Source organism: Puntigrus tetrazona, chromosome 1, assembly GCF_018831695.1.
Source record: "Puntigrus tetrazona isolate hp1 chromosome 1, ASM1883169v1, whole genome shotgun sequence".
NCBI classification, from domain to species: domain Eukaryota; kingdom Metazoa; phylum Chordata; class Actinopteri; order Cypriniformes; family Cyprinidae; genus Puntigrus; species Puntigrus tetrazona.
The window spans coordinates 4,516,912-4,542,633 of record NC_056699.1 but is presented as its reverse complement, the minus strand read 5'-3'; the positions used below and the strand labels follow the sequence as shown (position 1 = coordinate 4,542,633).

The 25,722-nt window shown below is 37.4% G+C and overlaps 1 protein-coding gene across 1 annotated transcript in view; it reads left to right on the top strand.

Annotated features, from left to right (window-relative positions):
- The window catches only part of ndfip2 (Nedd4 family interacting protein 2), a 14,678-nt gene extending 3,833 nt beyond the window's left edge, over positions 1-10,845 (top strand). The window contains exons 2-8 of the mRNA XM_043240772.1: positions 895-1,057; positions 3,079-3,209; positions 5,652-5,739; positions 6,691-6,815; positions 6,915-6,981; positions 7,793-7,898; positions 9,739-10,845. Coding sequence (XP_043096707.1) covers positions 895-1,057; positions 3,079-3,209; positions 5,652-5,739; positions 6,691-6,815; positions 6,915-6,981; positions 7,793-7,896 — 678 coding nt within the window. The 3' untranslated portion in view covers positions 7,897-7,898; positions 9,739-10,845. The remainder of the gene's footprint in view (positions 1-894; positions 1,058-3,078; positions 3,210-5,651; positions 5,740-6,690; positions 6,816-6,914; positions 6,982-7,792; positions 7,899-9,738) is intronic.
- The last annotated feature ends 14,877 nt before the right edge of the window (positions 10,846-25,722 follow it).

Here is a 25,722-nt window from a genome sequence, read left to right as displayed (position 1 = left end):
TCCTTGATGTGGCCCTGAAGTTATAGTGTGATCATTCTCATGTCTCTCACTGGATTTCTGATCCCGTTTCTGTTCACCTGTTTCATTGACTTATGCAAAGACTTCCATTTATTGATTATTTAGGGTTTAATTGGCTGATCATTTGTTAAAGTTATTATTAAAATTCTGTTTTTGGAATATTAGTAAATGCTTTTTAAATAAAGCAAATGCATGTGTATTTTTTGCTGTAGCCAATATTCTGTATTAATATCCTGAGCGTTTTAGCATTGGTGTTATTTACACAAGTTTTGGTTTTGTGACGCTACTGCTATGAGAATCACTACTAAGTTTCCACCCTGGCGAATCGCTCGTATCTGTTAGGACGATTGCTTTCTAATGACACATCAAACAGGTGCAGCTGAAGGCACGGTCTCGTGGTTTGCATTACTCCCGCTCTCCTGTTACTGTGTGAATCTGTTAGCTATCTTTGTTGGCAAACACCCATGCACCCTGCTGCGCTCCGATGTGCCAAGTGCGTTCCCTGCAATCTTAAATTGTCATATCACCACGAGGCCTCGGCGCTCGGAAGACGTTTTCAGGTCATTTCGTACAGATTGAGATTCAAAGCTCCTTCTTAATACTTAACGTTTTATTCGGTGCTTCGTTTCAACCCTTCCGTCTTAAAGTTTAGCTTCACTGAGCGTTTCGTTCATCTGTGACGTTACGCAACCCAGGAGACCAAGTTGTTGACTCGAGTTGTTGATGTTCCTTGCGGCGTTAGATGATACGCTCCCTTCATTGAGAACATCACGGTGTCAGTTCGGCCAACGCAAGACCTTGTCGGATCGGTCTAAAATTAAACGACTAGATTCTTCAGTCTGAACTTTTGTGATTTTTTTTTCTGTCTTTCCGCAGTTGCACAATGAGGACGAATCCTCCGAAGGGGCCGCCGGCCCGGAGCCGTCCACATCCTCCCAGGCCTGTGCCGCCGTTGCAGGCATCAGCAACCCTGCGGTGGAAACGGAAGCTCCGCCTCCTCCTTACACCAGCGTGGCGCTCGGAGCAACAGCTGCACCAGGTACAGCCATCTGGGAAAAGATGCTATTTCCAGAGAGAGAGAGAGAGAACAGGAGTCTACTAGATTATTAAATTTTACATTGCATTGTATATTATATCGCAGTGGAATCAAAAAACATGAATACATCAGCTGCAGCTGCCGTGGCGCTCAACGGTTTATTTTAAGTCGCCGTGTGTGAAAATAAACACAATGCGGATTCTGTTCGGTATGCAGATATCACAATGACATTAATTGCCATTGGTTAATGGGTTAACGATCACCTTAAAGGTGCTGTCTGTAGAATTGAACTACACTGACTGAATTGAGCTGTGGCTGAACTCGGTATTGCAGTCCAAATTCAGAAACTTACATCCAGCACATTTAACGTTTAGGGTCCGTAGGATTCATTCTTTTAAAAAAATTAATACTTTTATTTGGCAAAGATTAATTAAATTGAATACAAATGACAAACAACGCATATATAGATTTAATTTTCAACAAAAAAAAACAGTGCAGTAATCTGGTTCCAGAGGAAAAATGGCATATGGTATATGCTTCTGTTTCAAATTTAGCTTTAAGTAGGGACGGACCAATGTAACCCCTAGCTGGTTAAACATTCGCAAATATGTGACGATTTGGTTGAATCAAGTAAGTTGATGTAAAATGAATTTTGATACGGTCAGGAGCGTGAGTTTATATAAATGTGCTGAACACTGTTGAATGTTTTTTTTTCTTTAAATCTTGCCTCTGCATAATGCACATTAAAATAGTGCAGTGGAGCTTTGTTTAAAGCGGTAACCAAGGAAACGCTGTATTTCTGCTGTTCCGTAAACGCCACCTGCTGTCAGAGAATGAATTTGCACATGGTGTTTCATGTAGCTGCTCTGTTATTGCTTTTAAATTTTAAAACAGTACAATCTAATTTAAATAATGATAATAATAATAATTATTAAAAACAACTCCTGCTGCATGTATTCAGCATCTTTGTTTGGATTGGTTGCTCTAATTTGAATGGAAAGATCACAGGAGAAGTATTTTTTATTCTTTTATCATCTATCTATCTATCTATCTATCTATCTATCTATCTATCTAGTAGTAAATTTCGCAAATGATGTAATGGAGTCCTTAAAATAAAATATTTGCATACATTGTTTTTAATTTGGCTATGTGATGGGATTGAAGTTTCATTAAAGCTGTTAAATTACGCTTGTACCTTTTTGTCTGTCGATAACACTTTTTTTTTTCCGATATAATAATGCCTAAAGTGATCAGTAAGTAACTTTGCAGCTACATGTCAACTAGCAGTAGTTTGAGTATTAGTCGATTCTCTGCTTAATTTAACACTTTATTTTGATGGATTCACAACATGCTATGTATATGTGTTAACTCATTCTACTGACCCTAAACCTTCCCTAGCAGTCTATTCTAAGGGTCAGTAGACAGGCAGTTGCAGATTAATGAGAATTAGTTGACATGTAGTTACAAAGTTACTTATAGTTAGTAGAATGTTTAAAGTTGGACTATAAATATAAAGTGTAGCCAAGAAGTTTTTGCTTCAAATCAAAGTTGTTACTGCCGTGGTTCAGTTCACAGCCGATTGGCTCGGTTCATGGCTTTTAACAAACTTGCATTTTAATAATTTTACTGTTCAAATACATGTAGCCTCAGTGAGCATAAAAGCTTAGCAATTTTACCAATCCCAGTGTGAGATTTGCAAGCTTTAGCGCACTTAAGATTAAGTCTGAAATGATTGCATTGTTGTGTAGCTGCTAGCTTACTGACTCAAGTCTGAGCTCCAAGTCTTGTGTGGCTCAACGTAAATCAATTGTTATGCACGTTTTATCAAAGGCCAAACTCATAAGCCTGATGCTAGTTATGCGTCACCGCTTGGTGCTTTGCGTTACGGGTTTTATTCAGCTCTCTAAATAGGGGCAATAGTAATCGTGATGCTCTGCTAAGATTAGGGAGGCCCATTGTTTAGAAGACTCATAGCTAGAAATGCGTGGCGTATGTCCTAAACGGTGTTTTCTGTTGCTTTTCAGAGAGCACATTTCCGGGGGACTTTCCCGTTCCTCCACCATACAGCGTCGCCACATCTCTGCCCACTTACGATGAGGCAGAGAAGGCCAAAGCGGCAGCCATGGCCGCCTCGGCGGTGGAGGTCATTCCACGAGTGAGTGTCTCATCGGCCCACGCACACACACACTTCTGCAGAACAGAAACGCCGAGCCTCTCGATTCGCTCGACTTTCCACCGCGGCTTCGGCACGGTCCAAAACAATCCCCTCAAAGGAAACAAACCGCCGTGCTAATGCTGCTACGATTTAACGATGACCAAAATTAAACGGGACATCTCTTAAAATCATGCGTGATTAGCTTTTAGCAGCAACATAAAGGAGAGCCTTTTCGAGGATGCGGTGTGCCGTAAAAGCCATGACCTAGAAAGAGAATCCCACAGATACTCTGATTTCTCTGAGCTCAGATCAAGAGGTCTTTATATAATGTGGCCCCAAAAAAAAAAGTATTCGGACACTCTTAAGATGGTCTGAATGTCGTCGTGTTAGGTAACAGAAATGACAAACCAGCTGGCATCTGCAAACAAACGATGCTTTTCTCAACTTCTTCCTTTTTCTGAGCCTCTTTCGCAGTGACCTCCTCACAGAGAGCCCCAGCGTGGTTTCTATATTTGAAAGGGTGCGCTAAATTACTGCTTACCGAATACTGTGGCTTTACATAAAAAAAATGAAATTGCTGAAAGCTGAATTTTCAGCAGCTGTTAGCGTCTTCCTTTAGAAATCATTGTAATATGCTCATTCGCTCTTAAAGAAACATTTCAGTTGTTAATGTTTAAAGCAGTTGTCCTGCTTTTGTGGGAACCTTGATACTCAAAAGTTTGAATTTAAGCAAATTAATTTTTGCTAGGGCACTGTATATTATTGATATTTTAAAAATGAACGAAAAAAGATTTAAACTGCTGCATAAATGGCATTGTTTAAACTTTGAAGACATGAAAGATTCCTGAACAAAAGTGAAAGTGCATGACAAAATTATTCAGCTGTGAAAATGGCATTTAATAATGTCAGTTTAATATTATTTAAGTAGCAAACCGGCATATTAGAATGATTTCTGACACCGAAGACTGGATTAATGATGCCGAAAATTCAGCGTTTAATCGCAGACTTCTTACAAACAATATCTGCATCATTCAAAAACATTTCCTAAAGCCCTTTTTCTTTTGGAAAGTAGATTCATCGCAAATTGGGAAGACGCAGAGAGAGAAAGGAGGTGCAAGCACCCAAGCGCTGGAGCTCCGTTATGAAATCGCTCTTGAAACAAAGAATGAATTAGAGCATTATTCAAGACTTTTGCTTGTTATACAACCTCGGCGGCTCTGTTGTGAGCTGCGGTGTCAGCGCGGAGCCCGGGCTGGGTTACCAGAGGCGTAGGCCGGATCATAAAGGAGCAGTTCACACAGAAATGAAAATCTGACATTTTCTCAGCCTCGTGTCATTCCAAACCCGTGGAGCACAAACATGTTGTGCAGAAAGTTGACGCTGTGCGCAAGTGAAATCTTCCAGCGAAGGGCAAGACAGCGGCCCGGTTCAAAAAAGTACCATAAAGCGGCCCTGAAGTCAAATGCTGTTGTTGTTGGTTTTTTTTTTTGCTTATGTCAGAGCCAGGTGATGAATGATGTTAAAGCTGGTGTAAAGAAATGCTTTAGAAGACTTGAAATATCTGCTAAAAGTCAAATAATCATATATCTTTAAGCGTCTTCCCCTAAAAGGATCCTAAAATTTAGAAGGCTGCTGTATATTTTTATATATCAATACCCAATTTATACAGTAAAAAAATTTCCAATGTAACATTCCCCCCTCCACAGAACCCAGTTTGAGACCTCTTTTATGATGTTTATAGTGACTATTCATTTATTTATTCATTTTTGGAGCATGGCAGCTGATCTTTATTCACTTTATAGCAAGAAAAACAACAATAAACATTACGCAACATAATTATTTAGCGTATTGATTTGGATTAGCTTAACGGTTGAGTAGAAGACTTAGAAGTCGTTTCGTTTTCTGGTGAACATTTTTTATCTTTACAAGCAAAACAATAAATAATTGAATATGAAAACCTCCCGACGTAAGCCCTTGGGCTAGATTTTAACCTCGGGTTGCTCTGAAGGGCCTGTCTCCTCTGCTAGTGTACTTGAAGTGATTTTAAGTGTGTTAAGTGTTTCCTGAAGGGAAAGCAATCAGGCTGTGGATTATTGACTTCTATCACCGTGCTGTTGTCTTAGTTTTTAGTATTTTTTATAAGTGATTTTTATAAAGTGACGTATTTCGGAAAATTAACAAGGTTTTGGTGCATTAAGATAGGAGCTGTATTTCTTTCATACACATTTTCCACTTATTTTTATTTATATATATATATATATATATATATATATATATATATATATATATATATATATATATATATATATTTTTTAAAAAAATTTTATATCCAGTACACTGTTGTTTATGCAAACATTGAGGTTGCATCATAACCATTGCACATTCTGAGCCAGTTTATTTTGATTCCTAAATGTTCCTCTTTGTTCGTCTTCTTCCGAAAAGGATGATGATTTTCCGGTTCGGGATGACTTCAGCGATGCTGATCAGCTGAGGGTGGGGAACGATGGAATCTTCATGCTGGCCTTTTTCAGTAAGTCCTTTATGCTTTACACTTACATGCATGTTTAGAATAGTGTGCTATTAGCCTATAATCATGATGAAATTTGCGTTTTTTTTTTTTTTTTTTTTTTACACAAAACTGTGCATAAAATGCAAAATAACCCTATTTACAAAAATCTAAACGTTTTATACTGAATAAAAACATGCAGTTTACTAAGGTTTCATCAACCTTTTAGCATATGAGCAGGTAAAAGATCTCGAATTTCATAATGGATACTGTTAGACATGATAGTTTTCGAAGATACGCAGATTGCAGTATATACTCTGTGTAGTGTCATGTGCGAATACTAGTGTCCATGCATTAGAAACATTGCATCCGAGATCACATACAAGTGTGGACTATATTGTAGGCGTGTGTAATCTGTACATAACACGTTTGCCAATGTCATTATCACTGCCTTGGCCTCATGGGATTGTAATCCATTTAATGTGTGTATCTTATGCAAACATCAAAATCTTGTTGGAAGTAGCAGGTCATCCGGGTATTTTTAGCATGCTCGTTTATGAGTACTGCGTCTGATAACACGCTAATTGTGTCACACGTTGTATAACAGAGAAGTACGCGTTTTCAGATGCGTTTTCAGTGTTTGTTATTGCACGCTGACTTCCTCCATTATTGCTGTTCGTGCGCCATCTGGTGGCGTTGCGATGTATTGCACTTCAAGTTTTTCTGTTCGCGGTATAACGTGGCCAGTCAGCAGCATAACACAATAAAATGCAGGCGATCATAGTTCATGTTTAATAAATGATTAGTCACACAACTGCATAGCCATCTTTGGGACACATGTAAGCCGCTCGCGTCGCTCTACACGTAAACGATACAGAATAGTTACCGTATTCATGTGTTGTGGTATTATTATGCACTTTTAAAATACGGCCATGCTTCATTAATGCAGCGTTCTCTCTCTTTTTGTGTAACCAGTGGCGTTTCTGTTCAACTGGATCGGGTTTTGCTTGTCTTTCTGTTTGACCAACACCATTGCTGGCCGATACGGTGCCATCTGTGGCTTTGGCCTCTCTCTCATCAAATGGATCCTCATCGTTAGGGTGAGTCTCTCAGCAATGAATCGATTAACTCGAACCCCACGCAAGAGGATAAGATGCTCGCGACTGGAATATTATTCACTTATTAATCGCTTTTTACAGTTTTCAGATTACTTCACTGGATACTTCAACGGGCAGTACTGGCTCTGGTGGATTTTCCTTGTTCTCGGTAAGTTTATTTTTAAGAAGGTCTGATAATATCAGCGTTTAAGGGATAGTTCAACCAAAAATAACTTATTTTGTCATTATTTACTCACTCTCATGTCGTTCCAAACCTGAGCAGCTTTCTTCTGTTAAACTCAAAGTAAGACGTTTGCAAGATTGTTGGTAATCGAGCAGTTAGCTGTTAGCCTCCGTAGCGCTTTTATGCCCGTCAATGGCTACCAGACAGTATTTGGTTACCAGTGCTGTTTAAATGTATTGTTTTTGTGCTCAACGGATGAAAAAACCCATACAGGGTTGGAACAGATTTAGGGTGAGTAAACGATGGCATAATTGTGATTATTTGGGTGAACTATTACTCTAAAATAGCCTAGTGATGGAGAAGTTTCATTCATCTGCAGTCCTCTAGCGCCATCTGCTGGTGGACAGACTACATGACTAGATGCGCTTCCAAACACACCAATGCAATACGACTTCAATGCATTTTGTTAATTAGAGTAGATAACATTAACAAACAATACTCTTTGCGTTATTGTACCCGCTACTGTGATGTTGCTTTTGGAAGATTTGAAAATGTGGCATTATGGCTGCAGTATATGGTTATTAAAAGGCTAAACGATAAATAATACGCCTGTAGTAATCTTTTTACTGCAGCGTGTTCACTTTTGGGAATTCTGAATCGGTGCTGTTTGCTAAAACCAGCCAGGCATACTGTACTCTTTTTATTGCTGTCTGATGGATGTGAGTGGGAAGCGCCCCTCACATTTTCTTTGGAGCATCTAGTCATTGACCTATGACCTGTCTGTCATGCGCGCCAGGGCTCCTGCTGTTCTTCAGAGGGTTCGTGAACTACCTGAAAGTGCGTAACATGTCAGAAAACATGGTGTCTTCGCTCCGAACCCGCTTCTTCCTCCTGTACTAGAGGTGAGGATGTCACACAAACCAAAATCACCATTCTGTCAAGAACAGAGGTGTAATTATTTAACCGTCTTCTGTTCTTTTCAAAATGATGCAATATTTTTTACAGAGAGATTGTAGACGGGAAAGAAATGGCACCACAGTTAATTAGGTTTTGTTATGTTTATTAGACATGGTTTATAGATGTGTGTGTGGCTTTTTTTTCTTTTCTTTTTGATAAAACAAATATCAGCTATTTCGTAGATCTCGGTGTGTGTGTGTAATCGCTCTCAAATCACTTCATCTAAAGGGTAATTTTATTCATTTATTTATTTAAATCTTTTGGGATCAGTCCCATTGATCTTGTTTTAATGAGTGCATATAGATTAGGTCGAACTATATAATTATAATCGATTATAAGGTACATTGCCGTTTTCTCAAGCTAGGTAGCACAACAAATTAAGCCTCAATCAGCCATTATGACATTTATATTTGCAGATTCCATACTTTTATGCAAGAATTGTGCTTTTTGATAACATTTTTTGGTATTTGTTCGACTGGTGAACCAGCATGCACTCTTACGTTTTTACTGTTACAGTAGTATCTGACTTGTTTTTGCAAAATGTGGTTAAATATTTGGCCGCTCTTACTCAAGACTTCAACTCGACACTTACTCCATCTCTCTTTTTTTTTTTTTTTTGCGGTGAACCTAATTACTGTGGCTGTCATGTTATTTGTTGAATGTTGCCTTGAGAAGGCACACTTCCTTTCTGGTCAGGACTTACCCAATATGCATAATAACCATGCAGGAATACGTGCATTTAAATCATTCTGGGAAATGACATGTGACTAGGACGGGGCGATATAGCCAAAAAATGCTATTTTGATATTAGAGATAAATCATATGTTACCTCAATGTGTATGTTTTTGTATTTTATCTATTCATTTATTGTGTCTTAAAATAATGTGAACCAATATTTCTCATAAACTATGCATTATATGTATATATTATATATATGTGTTATATATTTATATATATATATATATGTTATATATTTATATTATACAAATATATATTTATATATTTATATTTTTATATTTAAAAAAATTATTTATATATGTATGTGTGTGTGTGTGTGTATATATATATATATATATATATATATATATATATATATATTTTTTTTTTTTTTTTTTTTTAAAAATATATATATTTGTGCTAACATTTGATAATCAATCTATGAATTTTTAACTACATATTTTGTCAAAGCACTAAACAGTATAAAATTTGTAGAATATAGTGTCAGTAATGTATAATGACAAGATCATTTAGACAAAATTACTACAAAAGGTTGCAGTTTTATGATTTTATGCAGCGACAGAGTCGCATGCAATATTAGGGATGTTTTTAGTCATTACAAAATATTTTTTGTTTGCTTTTTTTTAACGGTTGTCTTGGGACAAAATGATCATTTTAAGGGGGGACTTTAGTTTAAAACAAGTCACAAGTTATTTCTACATTGGAAAGTAATTTAATTAAAAGGTCTTACAACAACAACAAAAAAACATGATACTTGTGTCTATAAAAAAAAAAAAGTTAATATATATCTCACCTTTCGGTGGAGGAGCCTTTTAGCCAAATAACAGATTTAAGCATGTCGAACATATTTTCCTTGGCTTGAATCCGTTCCAGAACAACACAAGAACTGATTATGCTTTTGTTCACTTGGCCACGCAAGCCGGATGTAATTTGCTTCATTGATAATGGCTCTCATAACCTCGCTCATATGGAGTTTGCACAATGAAGGCCACGGTGGCAAACCTCCAAAAAACAAGCTTCACTCTCATTCACTCTGTCTCTTTCAAGGTCGCCTCACCAAAACATTCCTTCCTAATGTGAAATTCCTTGATGATTTGCAACCCGTCAAATGAACTGGACTGGATCCCACCGAGGGGAAGGGGAAGAAGAGAGAGAGAAGAAAAAAAAATCAAACGAGAATCTCTGCCAAACGTTCTCAGCTCAACCGGGTAGAAGCGGAAGGTTTTTCCGCGCTCTGGACGAGTGCAAATCGGCTCTTAATATCCCCGTTTTCACATCGTCCCGGTTGGCCCGAGCCCATAAACTGATTGCTAGATTTGAAAAAAACAACAGGAAAAAGTCCCTTTGCTGTTAATCTTTTCACACGCTGCATGCGGAGCGATGGACCTGTGTACTTGGGTCAGGAAAAAAAAACCGCAGAAGGTCTCTAGAAATATGCAGCCAAGACATCCTATGCAATGTCTTTCACCAAACCGGGTTAGCGGTCTTAGACGGATGAAACTAGACTAGTTCAATTCTCTTTGCTTCGTTGCATCCAAGGCCTTGGCAAATTTGATTGCATTGCAGTATTAATACACCAAGTTTAGATAGAATTTGATGCTAACTTTAGCTAACGGCGACGTAAAAGTACAGCCGCACAGTTTCTCTTCTTCTTAAGTTGTGTCTCGCTTAACTTTATAGTAAATGATTAAGAAACTTCATCGATGTGTTTCAAACTGGAAACGGAATTTGTACTTATCCTGAAATATATATTTGCCTTTTGCACCTTCATTTTTTTTCCTGTTTTTTATGGTTATTGGTCGTTTTAAGTTGCGACTTCGCTCAAGCTGTGACCTGCCTAGATGACTTTAGTTACTTGAATGCCTGAATGCAACTGTCATTCGTTTCTATTAATCACGAGCCTCTTTAGCAATATCGGATATTAAAATAAATGCATGGTTAACTCGGTTGCAGCAGTTTAAACGACTAATCCAGTAAACAAAAAAAACCTAAGGGAAAAAAAAAAGGCAACTTACATTTATTAAATGTATGTAAAACAACCAACCAACTTTTGTTGGAATAATGATTTTGGATTTTCTCTGATTGGCAGAGATGATTGTGTGCTATGTTTATTCTCTTGTCTTGCATAATGCCAATAAAATTTGAGCTCCCAGATACATTTCTTTGGACCTTTTTGTTTCCAGTTAACAAGCATTATTAACACGCATTTGCATTTTTTTTTTTTCTTCAAAATGTTATGTGGAAAATAGGTTGTGACTTTATTCTCATTAAATGTATATGGTTTTCTGTCATTTCGAGTCCATCGGTCGGTTGGAAATCACATTATTACGCTTAAGAAGTATTATCATATTTGTTAATGTTAGTCCATATCCTTCTGAAATGCAGCATTTACAAAAAAAATTTACAGCATTTTTTTTTTTTTTTTTTTTTTGGTTTTATAACAAGTGAACTGCACCCTTATCACAATTTACGGTAAGCCGGCTAAAATGCTTTTGTTGTTATTTTGTAAAACAATGGTTTATTCGGAAATGTCATTAAAATGCAACCAAATGATATTTATGGTGAAAACCAAGTAACAAAACTGCAGTAACAGCAACTATGATATGTTGTATTTAGTAAGTCTCAACCAATGTACATGTTTGTTTATTAATATCGATGCAGCAATACCCTGTGAGAACCTTTATACGTGAATGCATCATTCATTACCATATTATATCACCATATGATCTTTGTACCACAGTATCACCGCGGTACTGATTTTCTCAAAAGGCTATTCCTTCATCTCCACCACTGAGTGGCACTTTTTTCCTTCTACCCGTTTCCAAGCACACAGACACACACACACACACACAGACACAGAGTTTATTATTCTTAATAAACTTTTAATGAGTGACCCATTTACATAACTCCTTTCCGGTCGGCACATGGTACTACTGTTGTGGGCTGTATCTTTTTTTTCCGGCCCTTTCTTCTGGATGGATGGCTCACTGCTCACAATCATTCACAAATATGTACACACACCACGGTGCCGACAGATCACCACGTTCATATACCGCCGATATATGTAAACCGTTTTAAGTCGAGGTCAGAAATGGAAAGGGGCTCGACGCAAAACCGCATCGAAAAATAAAGAAATAAACACTTTTGATGATTTATTTGGAATAAATTATTGGAAAGTTAATAAATAAAGCGGAAAGTTAATTTCTCTGAGGTGTGTAAAATAATATAATGGTCCTGCTGTTTAAAGAATATTGCATCCAAAATTCAGCAGTATCATACATTTATTTTTTTTAAATGTGTTAATGTTTCTCCCCACTAGCAGGGGCAATACAGAACGAATTGTCATATGTATCTAATAAGAAAGAAAGAATGAATGTATGTGTGAACTGCAGTGTGTGTGTGTGTGTGTGTGTGTCAGAAAGCGCAAGGGCCATGCTGACAATTGCTGTCGGCAGCATTTTCAGGGCTTTTTTTTTTTTTGTTCCTGGCCACGTCTAAACCGAGTAATGCACCCACTGGCCTCTCCTCCTCCTCCTCCTCGAGGCTTTCCGGCCCAGCGGGTAAATAGTGGCTCTCTTAAGCTCCGGCACACCTCCACTCACTCCTCAGCATGCACAGGTATGGATAGGAATGTCAGGGGCTGGGTCTCAACCTGCACTCACAGCCTGCACGCTTTTTCTTTTTTTCCCCTGTTCACTCTAAATTTCTGGGTCTTGACACTGTAGAGATAAGCAAAAAAAATAAATGAAATGAACTAGCTTGGTCACTTTGTTACCTTTATTTAGATGCGCTGTGAATGACTCGACCGCTATCGGATTCAATAGTGATCCGCGCAAAAAAACGCACAGTTTGCTCTCACGGGGGTTAACAGATGTTCAAAGTGACTTATAGCGACAGGCTGACAGAGTCATTCGTTTTCCAGGAGACGTCGAGACGCTCATTCATGCAGCTTCGTCACATCTCTCCCCTTTGGTCAAGATTTTTTAGATTTTTTTGGGGTTATGCATTCGTGCAGAAAAATAATTGCTGTTGGTTGCCATCAAGCAAAGCTACCCGCTCTTGTTGGTAGTTGCTGCTCATTTGCACAAAATAAAATAAAAATGTATATTCGATTAATATATCACTGTTTTTCTTCCATAAAATAGGTAAGATATTACATACTTAGTATTATTGGTAATGCTGTTATCTGCATAAATTAAAATAAAAACCTTTAAAAAGTCATGAAAAATGACAATTAAAAAAATGTTTTTTTACAAAAGAGCCACCAACATGACTAATTCCTTTATATATATATATATATATATATATATATATATATATATATATGTATATATGTATTTATTTTATATATTTATATATTTATTTTATATTTATATATTATATATATATTTATTTTATATTTATATATGTATTTTATATTTATATATTATATATATATATAAAATATATCATATATAAATAAAAAATAAATATATAAAATATATAAATATATAAAATAAATACATAAGTATAATATATATATATATATATATATATATATATATATATATATATATATATATATAAATTTTCTTTTACACAACATTTTTTTTTTGAGTGAACTATCCCTTTAACGCAAGCCTCTCCCTCTCTCTCTCTGTGTGTGTGTGTGTGTGTGTGTGTGTGTGTGTGTTGAATTCAGCGTGAGGCGTTTGCCCACAGTTGATGGGTTGAGGGTAAGTGCCGCCCGGGGCCAGCATGGCACGGTGCCACACACCTCTCTTGTACGTTGTCAACGGCCTGTCAGATGCTTCGAAAAACTTCCACCTGCATTTTTCAACACGCTTCTCGCAGGAGGCTTTCGTTGAGGCTCATTCAACGGCACGTTCAATGAAAAACAGGCCGAAAACAAAACCTATCATCCTGACGAGTAACAGAACGCAGGTTTGGGAACAAACGAAAGCGTAAACCGCGTTAAATGTGTTGCTGTCTGGCTGTAGTTTTCTTCTCGCAGCTAAACCCTGACACCTTCATGCCTTCTCAGAGCTTCGGGGAACACCGGGGTGGAGATGAAGAGCAGATCCACTGCCTTTCAAGTGGGCAAGAAAAGCACCACAGTGGCTTGGCTTTCACTTGTTTTTCTGGCAAGAACATCCGTGCCTTTTCTAGATCATTGACAGAAAACCGCAAAGCGTTTGGCCGCATGCCTGCTTTTGGTACGAGCAGGAGATCAGCAAAGTTCAGTTTTACTCCAGAGACGCGCGAAGAGAGTTTTTTTAAGAAGCTAATTTACAGAACTACGAGTTTTGGACTCGTCACACCTACTATATTTCCCACCGAATTTGTTACACTCGTGCCTCAAAGTCCATGTTTACGGTAGTTTCATAACGTGCTCTGTCAGACATATGTCTAAAAATACGCCGGCCATATGCTACACCAGCGCTATTTTCAAAGCTATTGAGGAACGTGCTATTTTGCAAACAAATAAAAATTTATTGTTTTATGGTTTTTGGACCGATCCGACGAGGTCGACATCACAGGCAGTGCAGCTGTTGGATTTAATAAATCACCTCAGCTTTGCTAAAGATAAAGACTCGTCTTGTTGCTACGCAAAGCTTTGCTTATGCGTGTTTCTAAGCTTCTAGCGCTCGACAGGAGACTGTGGAGGCCACTTCCCAGAGCCAGGGCTTTTACAACTCTGACCCGAGGGTCGTCCTGTCACTTTGGCAAGATTTCTGCAGTTTGGTGTGAAATGCGATCAAAGATGTAGAGTTTCTGGTTTATGTTGGCTTTTTAGCGCACACTACTGTTCAGAGGTTTGGGGTCAGTATGATGTTTTTGTATTTTTAATAATATATTAATACTTTAATTTAATGCATGCTTGCTGAATTCATCAAGAGTGTCAGGAAAGACGTTTATAATGTTGCATACGGCTTCTGTTTCGAACATTCAAATCATCAGAGAAATATAACACTGTTTTTAGCAGATAATAAAAATAAGAAGTATTCCTTAAGCAGTAAATTAGGATATTAAGGATTTCTAAAGGATCACGTGGCACCACTATATATATATATATATATATATATATATATATATATATATATATATATATATATATATTTAAAAAAATTATATATATATATTTAAAAATTTTATATATTTAAAAAAATATATATATATATATATTTTATTTTTATTTATTTTTTTCAGATTACAATAACATTTCACAATATTACTGTATTGATGATATTCCTGTACTGACTGATGCAAAAGCATAATTGTTCAAAGGTAAAGCGTGTTAGTACTATTTCTGTACAAAACACTTCCCTGTCTGTCATTGGTCAGGCTAACAGTTAGTCCCGCCCCAAACCCACACCATTGGTTGAGGCAATATTAATAATGTAATATTTTAGTGTTTGCGATTTCTGGAAAAAGTAAGGAGTTGTTAACTTATTGTTGCCCTAAAGGTAGGCTACAGCATCGCAATAAACACAACAGCGAAATTATGTGTTTATTTCTCGCCAACTATGACTTTCTTCACTTTCATTAATGTCTATTGAGAAAATAGCCCTATCATAGCCGCTGGTGCGAGATGCTTCGTCATTGTTTGCTTTTTGGGAGATGGTAAAAAATAATTACTTTCATTATTAGGCTACTTTGTCGCTTACATTTTGTTAGTGACTGTGCTTGGAGCGTCAAATTGCTCCCAAGAAAACAACAAATTAAAAAAAAAAAAAAGATGAGAATCGGCGTGTTACAGATCAAGTATAAAACATCTTAAACCGAGCCAAAGTGTTTTTTAACTGCTGCTGATGAATGAATTGCAACTTTGGGGCATGCACTCACGCGGAGATAAAAATCAACCGATAACCTCGGAGCAGCAGAAACGGAACAAAATATTATGCTCCGAGAGCAGCGTGAAAATAAAGGAGGGCCGAATGAGAGAAGGGTGTAAATGCTCGCGTGTTTTTTCTGGGAGGATACGCGCGTGTAATGGCACAGGAGAGGCTGTAAAAGGAGACGCGTGTTTGCACTCCCTCAGGAGCGAGGAAAGGCCTCAGTGGTGTTGAGTTAGCAGTGGAGCCAGCTTGCCTGCCTGCCAGCCATTCTCTCTCTCTCTCTCTCTATCTACCCCCTCTCCTCCCTCTCTCTCTCTCTCTCTCTCTCTCTCTCTCTCTCTCTCTCTCTTTCTCTCTCTCTCTCCTTCGCTTCCTGGTACACCCCCGCTTGACAAGGTTAATCTGTCCTGATGATGAGCAGTTGCGCTTGGCTCCGCTTTTTTCGTAGATTCCTTCCGATAACCGTAACCTGAACCCTGCGCGCGAGATAGGAGCCGAGCAGACGCGCCGCGGAGAGGAACGCGCGCGCGCCTCCTCGAACGCTTTCATTACTTGGACTCTTTTCAGCTACAAAATGAGAATGATGAGTATCTGGTGGAAAAAAACACACACGACGAAAACAGTGTACGTGTACGTTCAGATGTAACATTTTTCAGTGTTTTTAATTGGTTAGTTAAACTGTGTGTGTGTACATGCATGCATAAATATATATATTTTTTTTCATTCATTGTATGGAGGCATATTTCAGATCTATCTATCTATCTATCTATCTATCTATCTATCTATCTATCTATCTATCTATCTATCTGTCATCTGCAAAATAGTTAATGAACAATATAATGAAACAATATATAGGCTTATGTGTGTGTGTGTGTGTGTGTGTGTGTGTGTGTGTGTGTGTATGTATAAGCACTTGCTAAACTATATAATTGAATGTAGTAACATACTATATTGTGTGGCCATATTTTTTTATTTATTGATTATTAATATATAAATATTTCAGCAGTCATAGTTTAATGTTTAACCTAGCTAGAAATAACAATGATTATAATAATAATTATAGAAGGATAAATATAGTATATGTATAATAGAACTGTATGGTTTATCCAAATAACTGCATTACAGAACAAAAAAAAAAAAGATGCGTTTTGGTAGTATAGCAAACAATATATTACTAGCAGATTGTCAGCAGATATCTAGAGGCAGTATACGAGAAAAACAGGAAGGAAAAAATGTAAAACGCAGAACAAATATCCCGTGGCATCTCCTATTCGGCGGTAAGAAGCTCCAGCATGGAGCGCCTGGACTCACGCCAACAGGAACAGGTTCTAGGTGAACTGAATCCTGCCAGCTGTTGCCTGGTCGTGACCATGGCAACTGCCGCACAATATTTGTATTAGGATGTGTGGGGGGACATCTGATACAGACAGCGCACACCAGCTCGGTGCAGCTGTCCCAAGAAAAACAACTTTCCCTGTCTCTCTTCAATTAGTTCTCTCGGACTTCTGGGGATTCGAGGGGCGCTCGGGTCGAGCTGGGTCAACTTCAGGACACGACGGTGATATGAAATAATCCCATAATGGAATAATAATTCGGCCGTTGCGTTGTTTAGCGTACGTTCTCTAATAATGCCAAGCGAACGGGCTGTAACGTCTGTAAACATTTGCACTCTGTTTAGAAGACGCCACCTGGCCAACCTTTGCCACAAACCTCCCACTCGTCAGGCATTGTGGTATTGACAAAGAGGACAAATGAATATTGTTTGACATTATTGTGGAACGTGTCCAAGGCTGTATAACAACTTAGCGGTGCGGTATATGTTCACAGGAACAATGAATCACCGGCGGAGGCCAAATCCACAGAAAAAAACCACAATCCTGTAGCTCATTCAACATGCTTTCTTTTGTAAGCAGTGCAGTGGCTACAGTTTGATTGGTTCAATGCATATGATATGCAAAAAGAGTTAACAGCATTTGTATGCTCACCCAGTGCTACCTAGAAGCTTTTTTCCTTTTTCTTTTGGGTACTCTTTTTTTTTTTTTTTTTGTTAAAAGGAAAATTGGGAAATGAAATCGGTATAGTACTGACAAAACCGGAATTAATGAGGTCTTAATATTGATCATTTCATTTCATGCACTAAATAAACTAGCAGTTCACTTTAAAAAAAAAGACACTTGTAAAACCTTGTATGAAATGCATTTTAAAGATTAGAAACGTGCATGTATAGCATGCATATAATATAATATGATATTTTATTGTTTGAAATGTTTAGTGTTTCAGTGAATGGACTCTTGCTGACAGGGCGCATGGTAAGCTTTATTGTGGCCAACATTAATTTCCCAGAAAGTTTATGAATTGGTTTTTTATCGGGCGTGATATTTCACATGCACGCATGAAAACCGTTCCGTTTACCTCTTTTATTGACTTACACTTCACCACAACCCGGTTTGCGACTTTATAGAGACACAAAAAAAAAAAAAAATTGTGAGTGGTGTGAAAGAAAATACTGACCATAGATCAGTCGCTAACGTTGTTTTGTTACTCTTCTTTAATGTTTCTCTAATATAATATGACTAATCTTCTTATTTCAGATTTTAGAATGATTTATATATATATATATATATATATATATATAGAGAGAGAGAGAGAGAGAGAGAGAGAGAGAGAGAGAGAGACAGAGAGAGAGAGAGAGAGAGAGAGAGAGAGAGAGAGAGAGAGAGAGAGAGAGAGAGAGAGAGAGAGAGAGAGAGAGAGAGAGAGAGAGAGAGAGAGAGAGAGAGAGACAGAGAGAGACAGAGAGAGAGAGAGAGAGAGAGAGAGAGAGAGAGATTTTATTTTATTTTAGAGACCAGGAACAATTTTAGTAGTTAAATGAGTGTTAATTGATTCATTCACCAACAGAATGAATGAATGAATGAACTTATCAAACCTTTAAATAAATATAATCCAAATATCGTCTAGCTTTAGTTTGAAAAACGTCAGTTTCACACCCGAAAAAATATACATTTAAACAAACCTACATTCTGACGCTGAATTTAACTTATTTTTAAAGTTTGAAATAACACAGGAAACTTAAAAAGTTGAATGCTGATCGTTTGCTTGTAACAATATTTATGGGGCAGAACATAACACGTGGCAAAGGCTCACTTGTACCGCCGCGGTGTTGGTGGCTAAACCTTTCACAACCCACCTCTGTGTTTTCTTAATAAACACAGTCTGAACAGGGGAGCTTTTATCTTTGCACTTATAGGGCCATTAATAATTTGACAAGTTCGACTATTTTTGTCCTTTCCTGAGCATAATTATGGTACCAAATGAACACCAATTATATGGTAGTGCTAAACTACCCAAAGTCAACTTGGGCTTCATTTCCTCAACTCAATTTTCCACTTATCAGAGGGCTGAGGTGAACAAGCGAAGCACGTTCGGATCAACACTAGAGCCTCCGTACAGTGTGACATTTAAAGTGTGGTGATAATATGTAGAGATGATAGATTAGGTAGCATATCGGTGATGTTCTACTCATCTACAAAGGCTGCAAAAGTTGGGATTTTACAGAGATTATTAAATCCACTTCTTTTACTCACACTCGGGCCATAAAAGATGTAGATTAGTTTGTCTCTTTATCAGAACAGATTTGGAGAAATCTAGCATTACATCACTTGCTCACCACTGGATCCTCTGCAGTGAATGGGTGCCGTCAGAATGACAGTCCAAACAGCCGATAAAAACACAAATCCACAAATTATTCACACCGCTCCCGTAAATACATTCAGTTAGCACATTATGTAGTGAAAAGTTGTATGCGTGTGAGAGAAAATCCACTTTTTAGCTTCAGACTGTTGCTTCAATCCAAAATATCGTCTGTGATATTGCTTTCTCTAGTGAAAGGTTGTCTTGTCTAAATCAGAAAGGAAGTATGCAAAGGTCAAACCCTGTTTACAAGTGAAAACAGTCAGTTGCAAAATATGTTCATAATAGCACTGTCCCCTATACGTATGTAAAGCGCTTTGGGTGTATGGCAATAAACCGCTATATAAACGCCTCATTCATTCATGCTGTTAAAATTAAAATGATGGATGTCATGTGGATTACAAGAGGATAATAGTGATGTTTTTTTATCAGCTGTATGTTCTCTCATTCCAGACGGCACCCATTCACTGCAGAGTAAATCAATTAATTAACTCATTAATGTTTGAGCAAGTGATGCCGCATTTCTCCGAATCCGTTGTGATGTAGAAACAAACTCATATACATCTCAGATGGCCATTCATTTTAGCCAACGTTCATTTATGGGTAAACATTTTAAGCTCGAAACGTACTCCGTGCAAAACATTCTTGCTACGCCATTGCATTCAGAGATGTGCCTGGATGCTATTTGTAATTCAGCGTTAGAAAACACCCGGTTTAACGGAAGTTAGACTTAAAATGAGTTACTGACCATGAATGCATTTAATGCACAAGTTTGCATCCTTGTGAAGAGTGCGCTTCTGCCAAAGGGTAAAAAATACTAAAATGCAAGATTACCACTAATAATTAGTTCAATTAATTAAATGATTATAAAGCTCTGTTCCACGTTGACAGAGGTGTCAGATGCAAACGATTTATGCAAAGGTGTGCAAACTCTCATAACAATGCTTCCCAATCTGTGAACGCGTCGAGAACGCGTTCCAAGGGCTATCACAAATCAAAAAAGCAGTACAAAAAATAACTCAAATGCATTTTAGGAAAAATAAACAAATGCATACATACACACATACATTCAAGTAATAAGATACAGCCGATTCTGCATAATGATACATGACTTTTACATTGCATTGGATATTGTTTTTTGGTTGAGTTATTGTTCATTCGGTCCGGTTACAGTTCAGCTGAAGCACAACTGCTCCAAAACTTCCCCTAAGGTCTACTCCACCACCACATGTTTGAGCCGGGGGGCCAGCGATCCCACAGGTGCTGCTTATAAACTTGGCGGAGCACAATGTGGCGAGTGTCCCAGTCAAACTGGAAAGACGACGATAAGGACCACCTGCTCTCCAGGCTGACTGGTCATAGAGGGGTCTCTGTGACCCTTCAGACACACAGACACGCACAGCCTGTTGTCACTGAGCTATATCCACCCCGGCTTCCTCCAAACATTTGCATTGTTTGGGAAGAGAGCTAGATCTAGATTAAATCAAACCTGAATCGAGAAATGGCTTGAAAATGAACTTGGGTGTGGGATAGCATCTTGAGACCTATAAAAGCATGGAAATTATTTATGTTTAGCATTTTGTACATTTTCTAGACAGCTGTTATATATATATATATATATATATATATATATATATATATATATATATATATATATAAATAAAATTCTGAAATGGACAAAAGTTATCAGCCACTGAAACTGAATTATCGGTTGATCAATTAAAAAAATGTGATGTGTAATTCACCTTCCTTATGACTCTTAGTTTTTTCTTTGACTGTATAGTTTGTGTTTGTTGAAGCTCCAAGCGCAGCCCTTCACTGAAGGTATTTCATTCTCAACTTCCTCCCTTTGCCTTCCTGCGGTTTCTGAGCCCTCCTCCTCCTCCTCCTCCTCCTCCTCCTCCTCCTCCTCCTCCTCCTCCTCCTCCCCCCCGTTCCCACCTTCAGCTGCTGTCTCTAATTAAGGGGCAGGTTTTACTGACATTTAATGTTTTTTTGATGTTGTTCTATTTTAATTTATTCCTGTGATGCAAAGATTAATTTTCACAATCATTACTCCAGCCTTTAGTTTTACATAATCCTACAAAGCAGCATCCTAATATGCTGATTTACTGCTCAAAATTATTATTTTTTTAATTATTACTGTATATTTGAAAACAGTCGCGCTGCTTCATATTTTCGTGGAACCAGTGATTACATTTGTTTTCAGGATTCTGATAAATGAAACAAACTGCATTTATTTGAAATAGAAATATTTTTAAACATGTCTTTACTAACCCTTTTGATTAATTTAAAGACTTATTGCTAAATAAAAGATTGAATTTCTTTAACATAAAAAAACAGTAACACTTTACGGTAAGGTGTCATTTGTTAACATTAATTTATCAACTTAAACAATGAACAATGCGTTTGTTATGCTATTTATGAATCTTTGTTAATGTTAGTTAATGAAAATACAATAATTCATTGTTTTTTCATGCTAGCCCACAGCGCATTAACTAACGTTAACAGCTTACAGCAACAACATTAAATGCTGAAATAAACATGAACTAAAATTAAGAAATGCTGTAGAAGTATTGTTCATTCTTAGTTCGTTTTTACTAACTAATGAACCTTATTGCAAAGTGTTTGAATGATATATATATATATACACTCGATTACTACAAATGTAAAAATGGATTACCGTATTCAGTTACTTGTAAGTCTTTGTGAACCGTGAGATTAAAACCCCTCTTTTTACTGGTTCTTACAAAACTCAGGGCTTAGAGCTGCTTAAGGATGTGTTCTAGTACAACATGTGCTTTCGGTGAGAAAGGCATCAGCATATGTACTGCCGAGGTCAAAAGGTTGACAGCCCTTAATGAAGAAAAGCTTGTAGTGTCTAATTTGGAAACACAACCACATGCTTATCAGATGATCAATGGAAGTTATTTTACCGAGTCAAAGAAGAGGAGCTATACATTGGTCACACATTGTTTTTGATAAAATCTGCCTGTTTAGCTCAAAGGTTAGTTACACACCGGCGATGACCTTAGAGTGCTCATCACACTGGGGTTGGAATAAGGTTAACAGCAGGATTTTCCTTTGTTGTATTCGTCTACACAATAGCATTCCCTTTGGCTACGCAAGCCTAGGACAATAGACAAGGGAAATGCCCTAAAAAGGGCTAAAGGGTTATCAGTTTTATAACAGCATCTCCACCAAAGTCAAGATAAAAGGAGCATATCGTTCAGATGAATTACTTCCAAAGAGATTAATGACAGGAAAGTAGGCTGCAAAGTTTAGGCTGAAATAACTTTAAGAGTCTGTAATAAAAAGGAAAAAAAAAAAAGAGGCATCAATGTTTCCACGACGAACCTTAACATCTATCGATCATTTAAAGGAACGGTTACCCTTAACACAATTCCCACTTATCACTGCATGATTTTCTCTTTTGGAAATTTTATTCGTGGATTTTCTGCAATCAGTGTGGGAACTGCGTGTGCCGTATTCATGCATGTTAAGCACATGTGAGTGAGTTCAGTGCAAAAATATGCCAGCGGCTGGTTGCAATAAATAATGTGTGAACTGTGATTTGCGTTCAGACTTGCATCTGTCACGTGCTACGCAGAGGGCCTCATCTGTGCAGCAAATGAACATGGAACATATGTGTTAACCAGATGTGCGTTTGAAAAAATATATATAGTGAAGACTTGTTTGGAAATACCACTGTCAAGATTCCATTTGCACATTGTCCATCCAAATCGATTTTATGAAATTTGGACTCATAAGCCTGTGGATAGATAACTTAAGCACTGCATACAGACATTGTTGGCTTTATTTTCATGATTGCAACAACATTTTCCTCGACAGGAAGAATTGCACATTTGTATAGTAATGTTTTTTCCTCTAAGAAAGAAAAAATGCAATTCTGACTTTTTTTCCCCAAAATGTATGAAGTCAGAATAATATATAATAATGTATAATATAGTGTTGAAATCGTATTATAAAAGTTAGATTTGTGAGATATAAACTCAAAATTCAGACATTTTTCTCAAAGTTGTGTAGTTAACATCAATTCTGACATTACAAGAAGCAAGTTATTCTTTTGTGAGTTAAAAATACAGAATTGTGAAATATAAACTCACAGCTGTAAGTAAATAGTCTTGTTATTCCTCAGAACTGGACTTTAAAAGTTTAAAAAAATTTATATCTCACAATTAAATTCTAAGAAAAGACAAGAAAAAAAGTCGACTTTTAACAAGAAAATGACAAGAAAAAAGTCTGAATGGTGAGTTTATATCTTATCTCACAACTCTGATATTATTATAGAATTATTATTTTTTTTTATTGTGAGAAGTAAATTGCGGTGTTAAAGTAATACATTTCTATTCGCATAATATAAGTTGAATTGGTATATTATAAAGATATAAACTCGCAACTCCAACTTTTGAGTTATAAATTCAGAACTGTGAGCTGTAAAATAAAAATTTTGAGAAAGAAAATAATTGTGAGATGTCATGTGGGATGAAATGTCAGTTACTTTTTAAAATAAATTAATTAATTAATATTCGGTGGTAGAAAAGGGCTTCCACACAACTTCCTTGAGTAACAGTCCCTGTAAATGATATTGACTCCACGTGGTGAAGCCATTTGCCCCGAACCTAGACACAGCATGTAGTCTGCGCCCAAGGACAAAATGTGTTTATACAGAAAGGGAAGCATAGTCCACACACACATACTACAGCCTTGAAGTGACATTTGTTTGAGGAGCCTGATTCCACTGAGTTATTTTCCATAATGCAAATTAATTAGTGTGTCAAAGGTGCTGTTCTTAGGACAAGAAAGCAACCATGCAAACATGCACGGCGTAACAGTCGGAGCGCATTTTGCATAGGATATGCAAAAGCAGCTGTGGCTGTGATGGTTATCATTTTAGAGGATGGAAAAAATGACAGTGTACAATAACTGGTTGTAGTTTACATCATTTTCAGTTTTCAGAAACCAAACATGCGGTCTGCGTGCGTGCGGCATGCAAATCTAATGATATGTTAACAAAATACTTCACTGCATAGTATTTTTAGACATAGTGCATGGTTTTTGTACATTTCCAAATGTGTTTCCAGTGCAAAATGTACAACAAAAAAAAAGAAAACGCGAAAAGAGCTCTGGATTTTTGCCTTGGTGCTGCTATGCAATTAATAGTTAAATGTTCCAAGCCATTAAAAGAAGACATTTTATAATGAAAGTCAATGGGGTCCGAAGTTGTTTGGACTTCAGCAATCGTCAAAATATCTTCAAGTCAAAGTTTGGAACAACATGAGGATAATATTCATTTTAGGGAAACCAACCCATTTGATATTCAGGGTTAAGAGTCTAATTTGGTCATGTGCCAGTCAGAATGATGCTGCTTTTGCTTGCACCACTAACTAGATGTATATCAGATGCAAAAGCCTCTAAAAGCCATCTTGGTCAAAAATAAGATAACTATACTGAGATAATGCTCTCCACACATATTAAATTTTCATCAAGAACTTTTAATTCAAATGTGCTAAATGCCAGCCTCAAGTCTCTGAGAAGTACCAGTACTTACATAAAACATTTTTTTTTAAAGATAATTGCCAGGCGTACTTAGAGGCTTTTGCATCTGAACTCTTCCTAATATATATATATATATATATATATATATATATATATATATATATATATATATATATATATATATATATATATATATTAGATAGATAGATAGATAGATAATCCAAACCATTGCACATTAATTAAAGGGTTTTTTTTTTCACTCTCTCTCTTCAATGTTTTAGTTGGTTCTTCTATGTGGCTCTGACATGCATCCACAGATAGCAGGATCTCAAAGTGGATTCATCCAGAGTGAAATCAGGGGAAAAAGAGAGAGGTTGCCTTCTGCCAGTACTGGACACAAAGCTAGGATTGTTCATCCGCTGTCTGTCTGTTGGCGCTAACAATGTACCATTCTGTACCGCGGTAGAACTTAATTTATTCCAACTCTTTGCCCTGACCTGTAATCTCCCCTCCTTCTCGTCAAGCCCGGTTCCTCTCTCAACCCATCTGACCCATCCATGCCTCATTTGCTCACTCTTCAGCATCTCGAAAAGGTCCCCCAACACACCCTCCCCTGACTGAGGCCCCTGGCTCGATCCCTGGCGGACAGACCCTGGCTCTATTCCCTCTCTGTGCACCGCATCCATTCCCTTCTGAAAAAAACATCGAAGAGAAAACAACCATCAAGTGTGTGTGTGTGTGTGTGTGTGTGTGTGTGTGTGTGTGTGTGTGTGTGTATGCGTGCTCGGGGAAGGGGGTTGCAGTGCAGCGGGAGGAAACAGAGCCGGCTTTGTCAACGCCAACGGCAAAAGTTCTGGAAGCACTTTCAATCATTTACACCATACCCAGCGCTCCAATGCATTAATGCGATCAACATCAAGTCTGTTGTGGGCATTTTGTCCTCCCTCACTCTGTCTTTCTCCCACTCTCTCTTGCTTTTTTCCGTTCGTTTTCTTTTTTG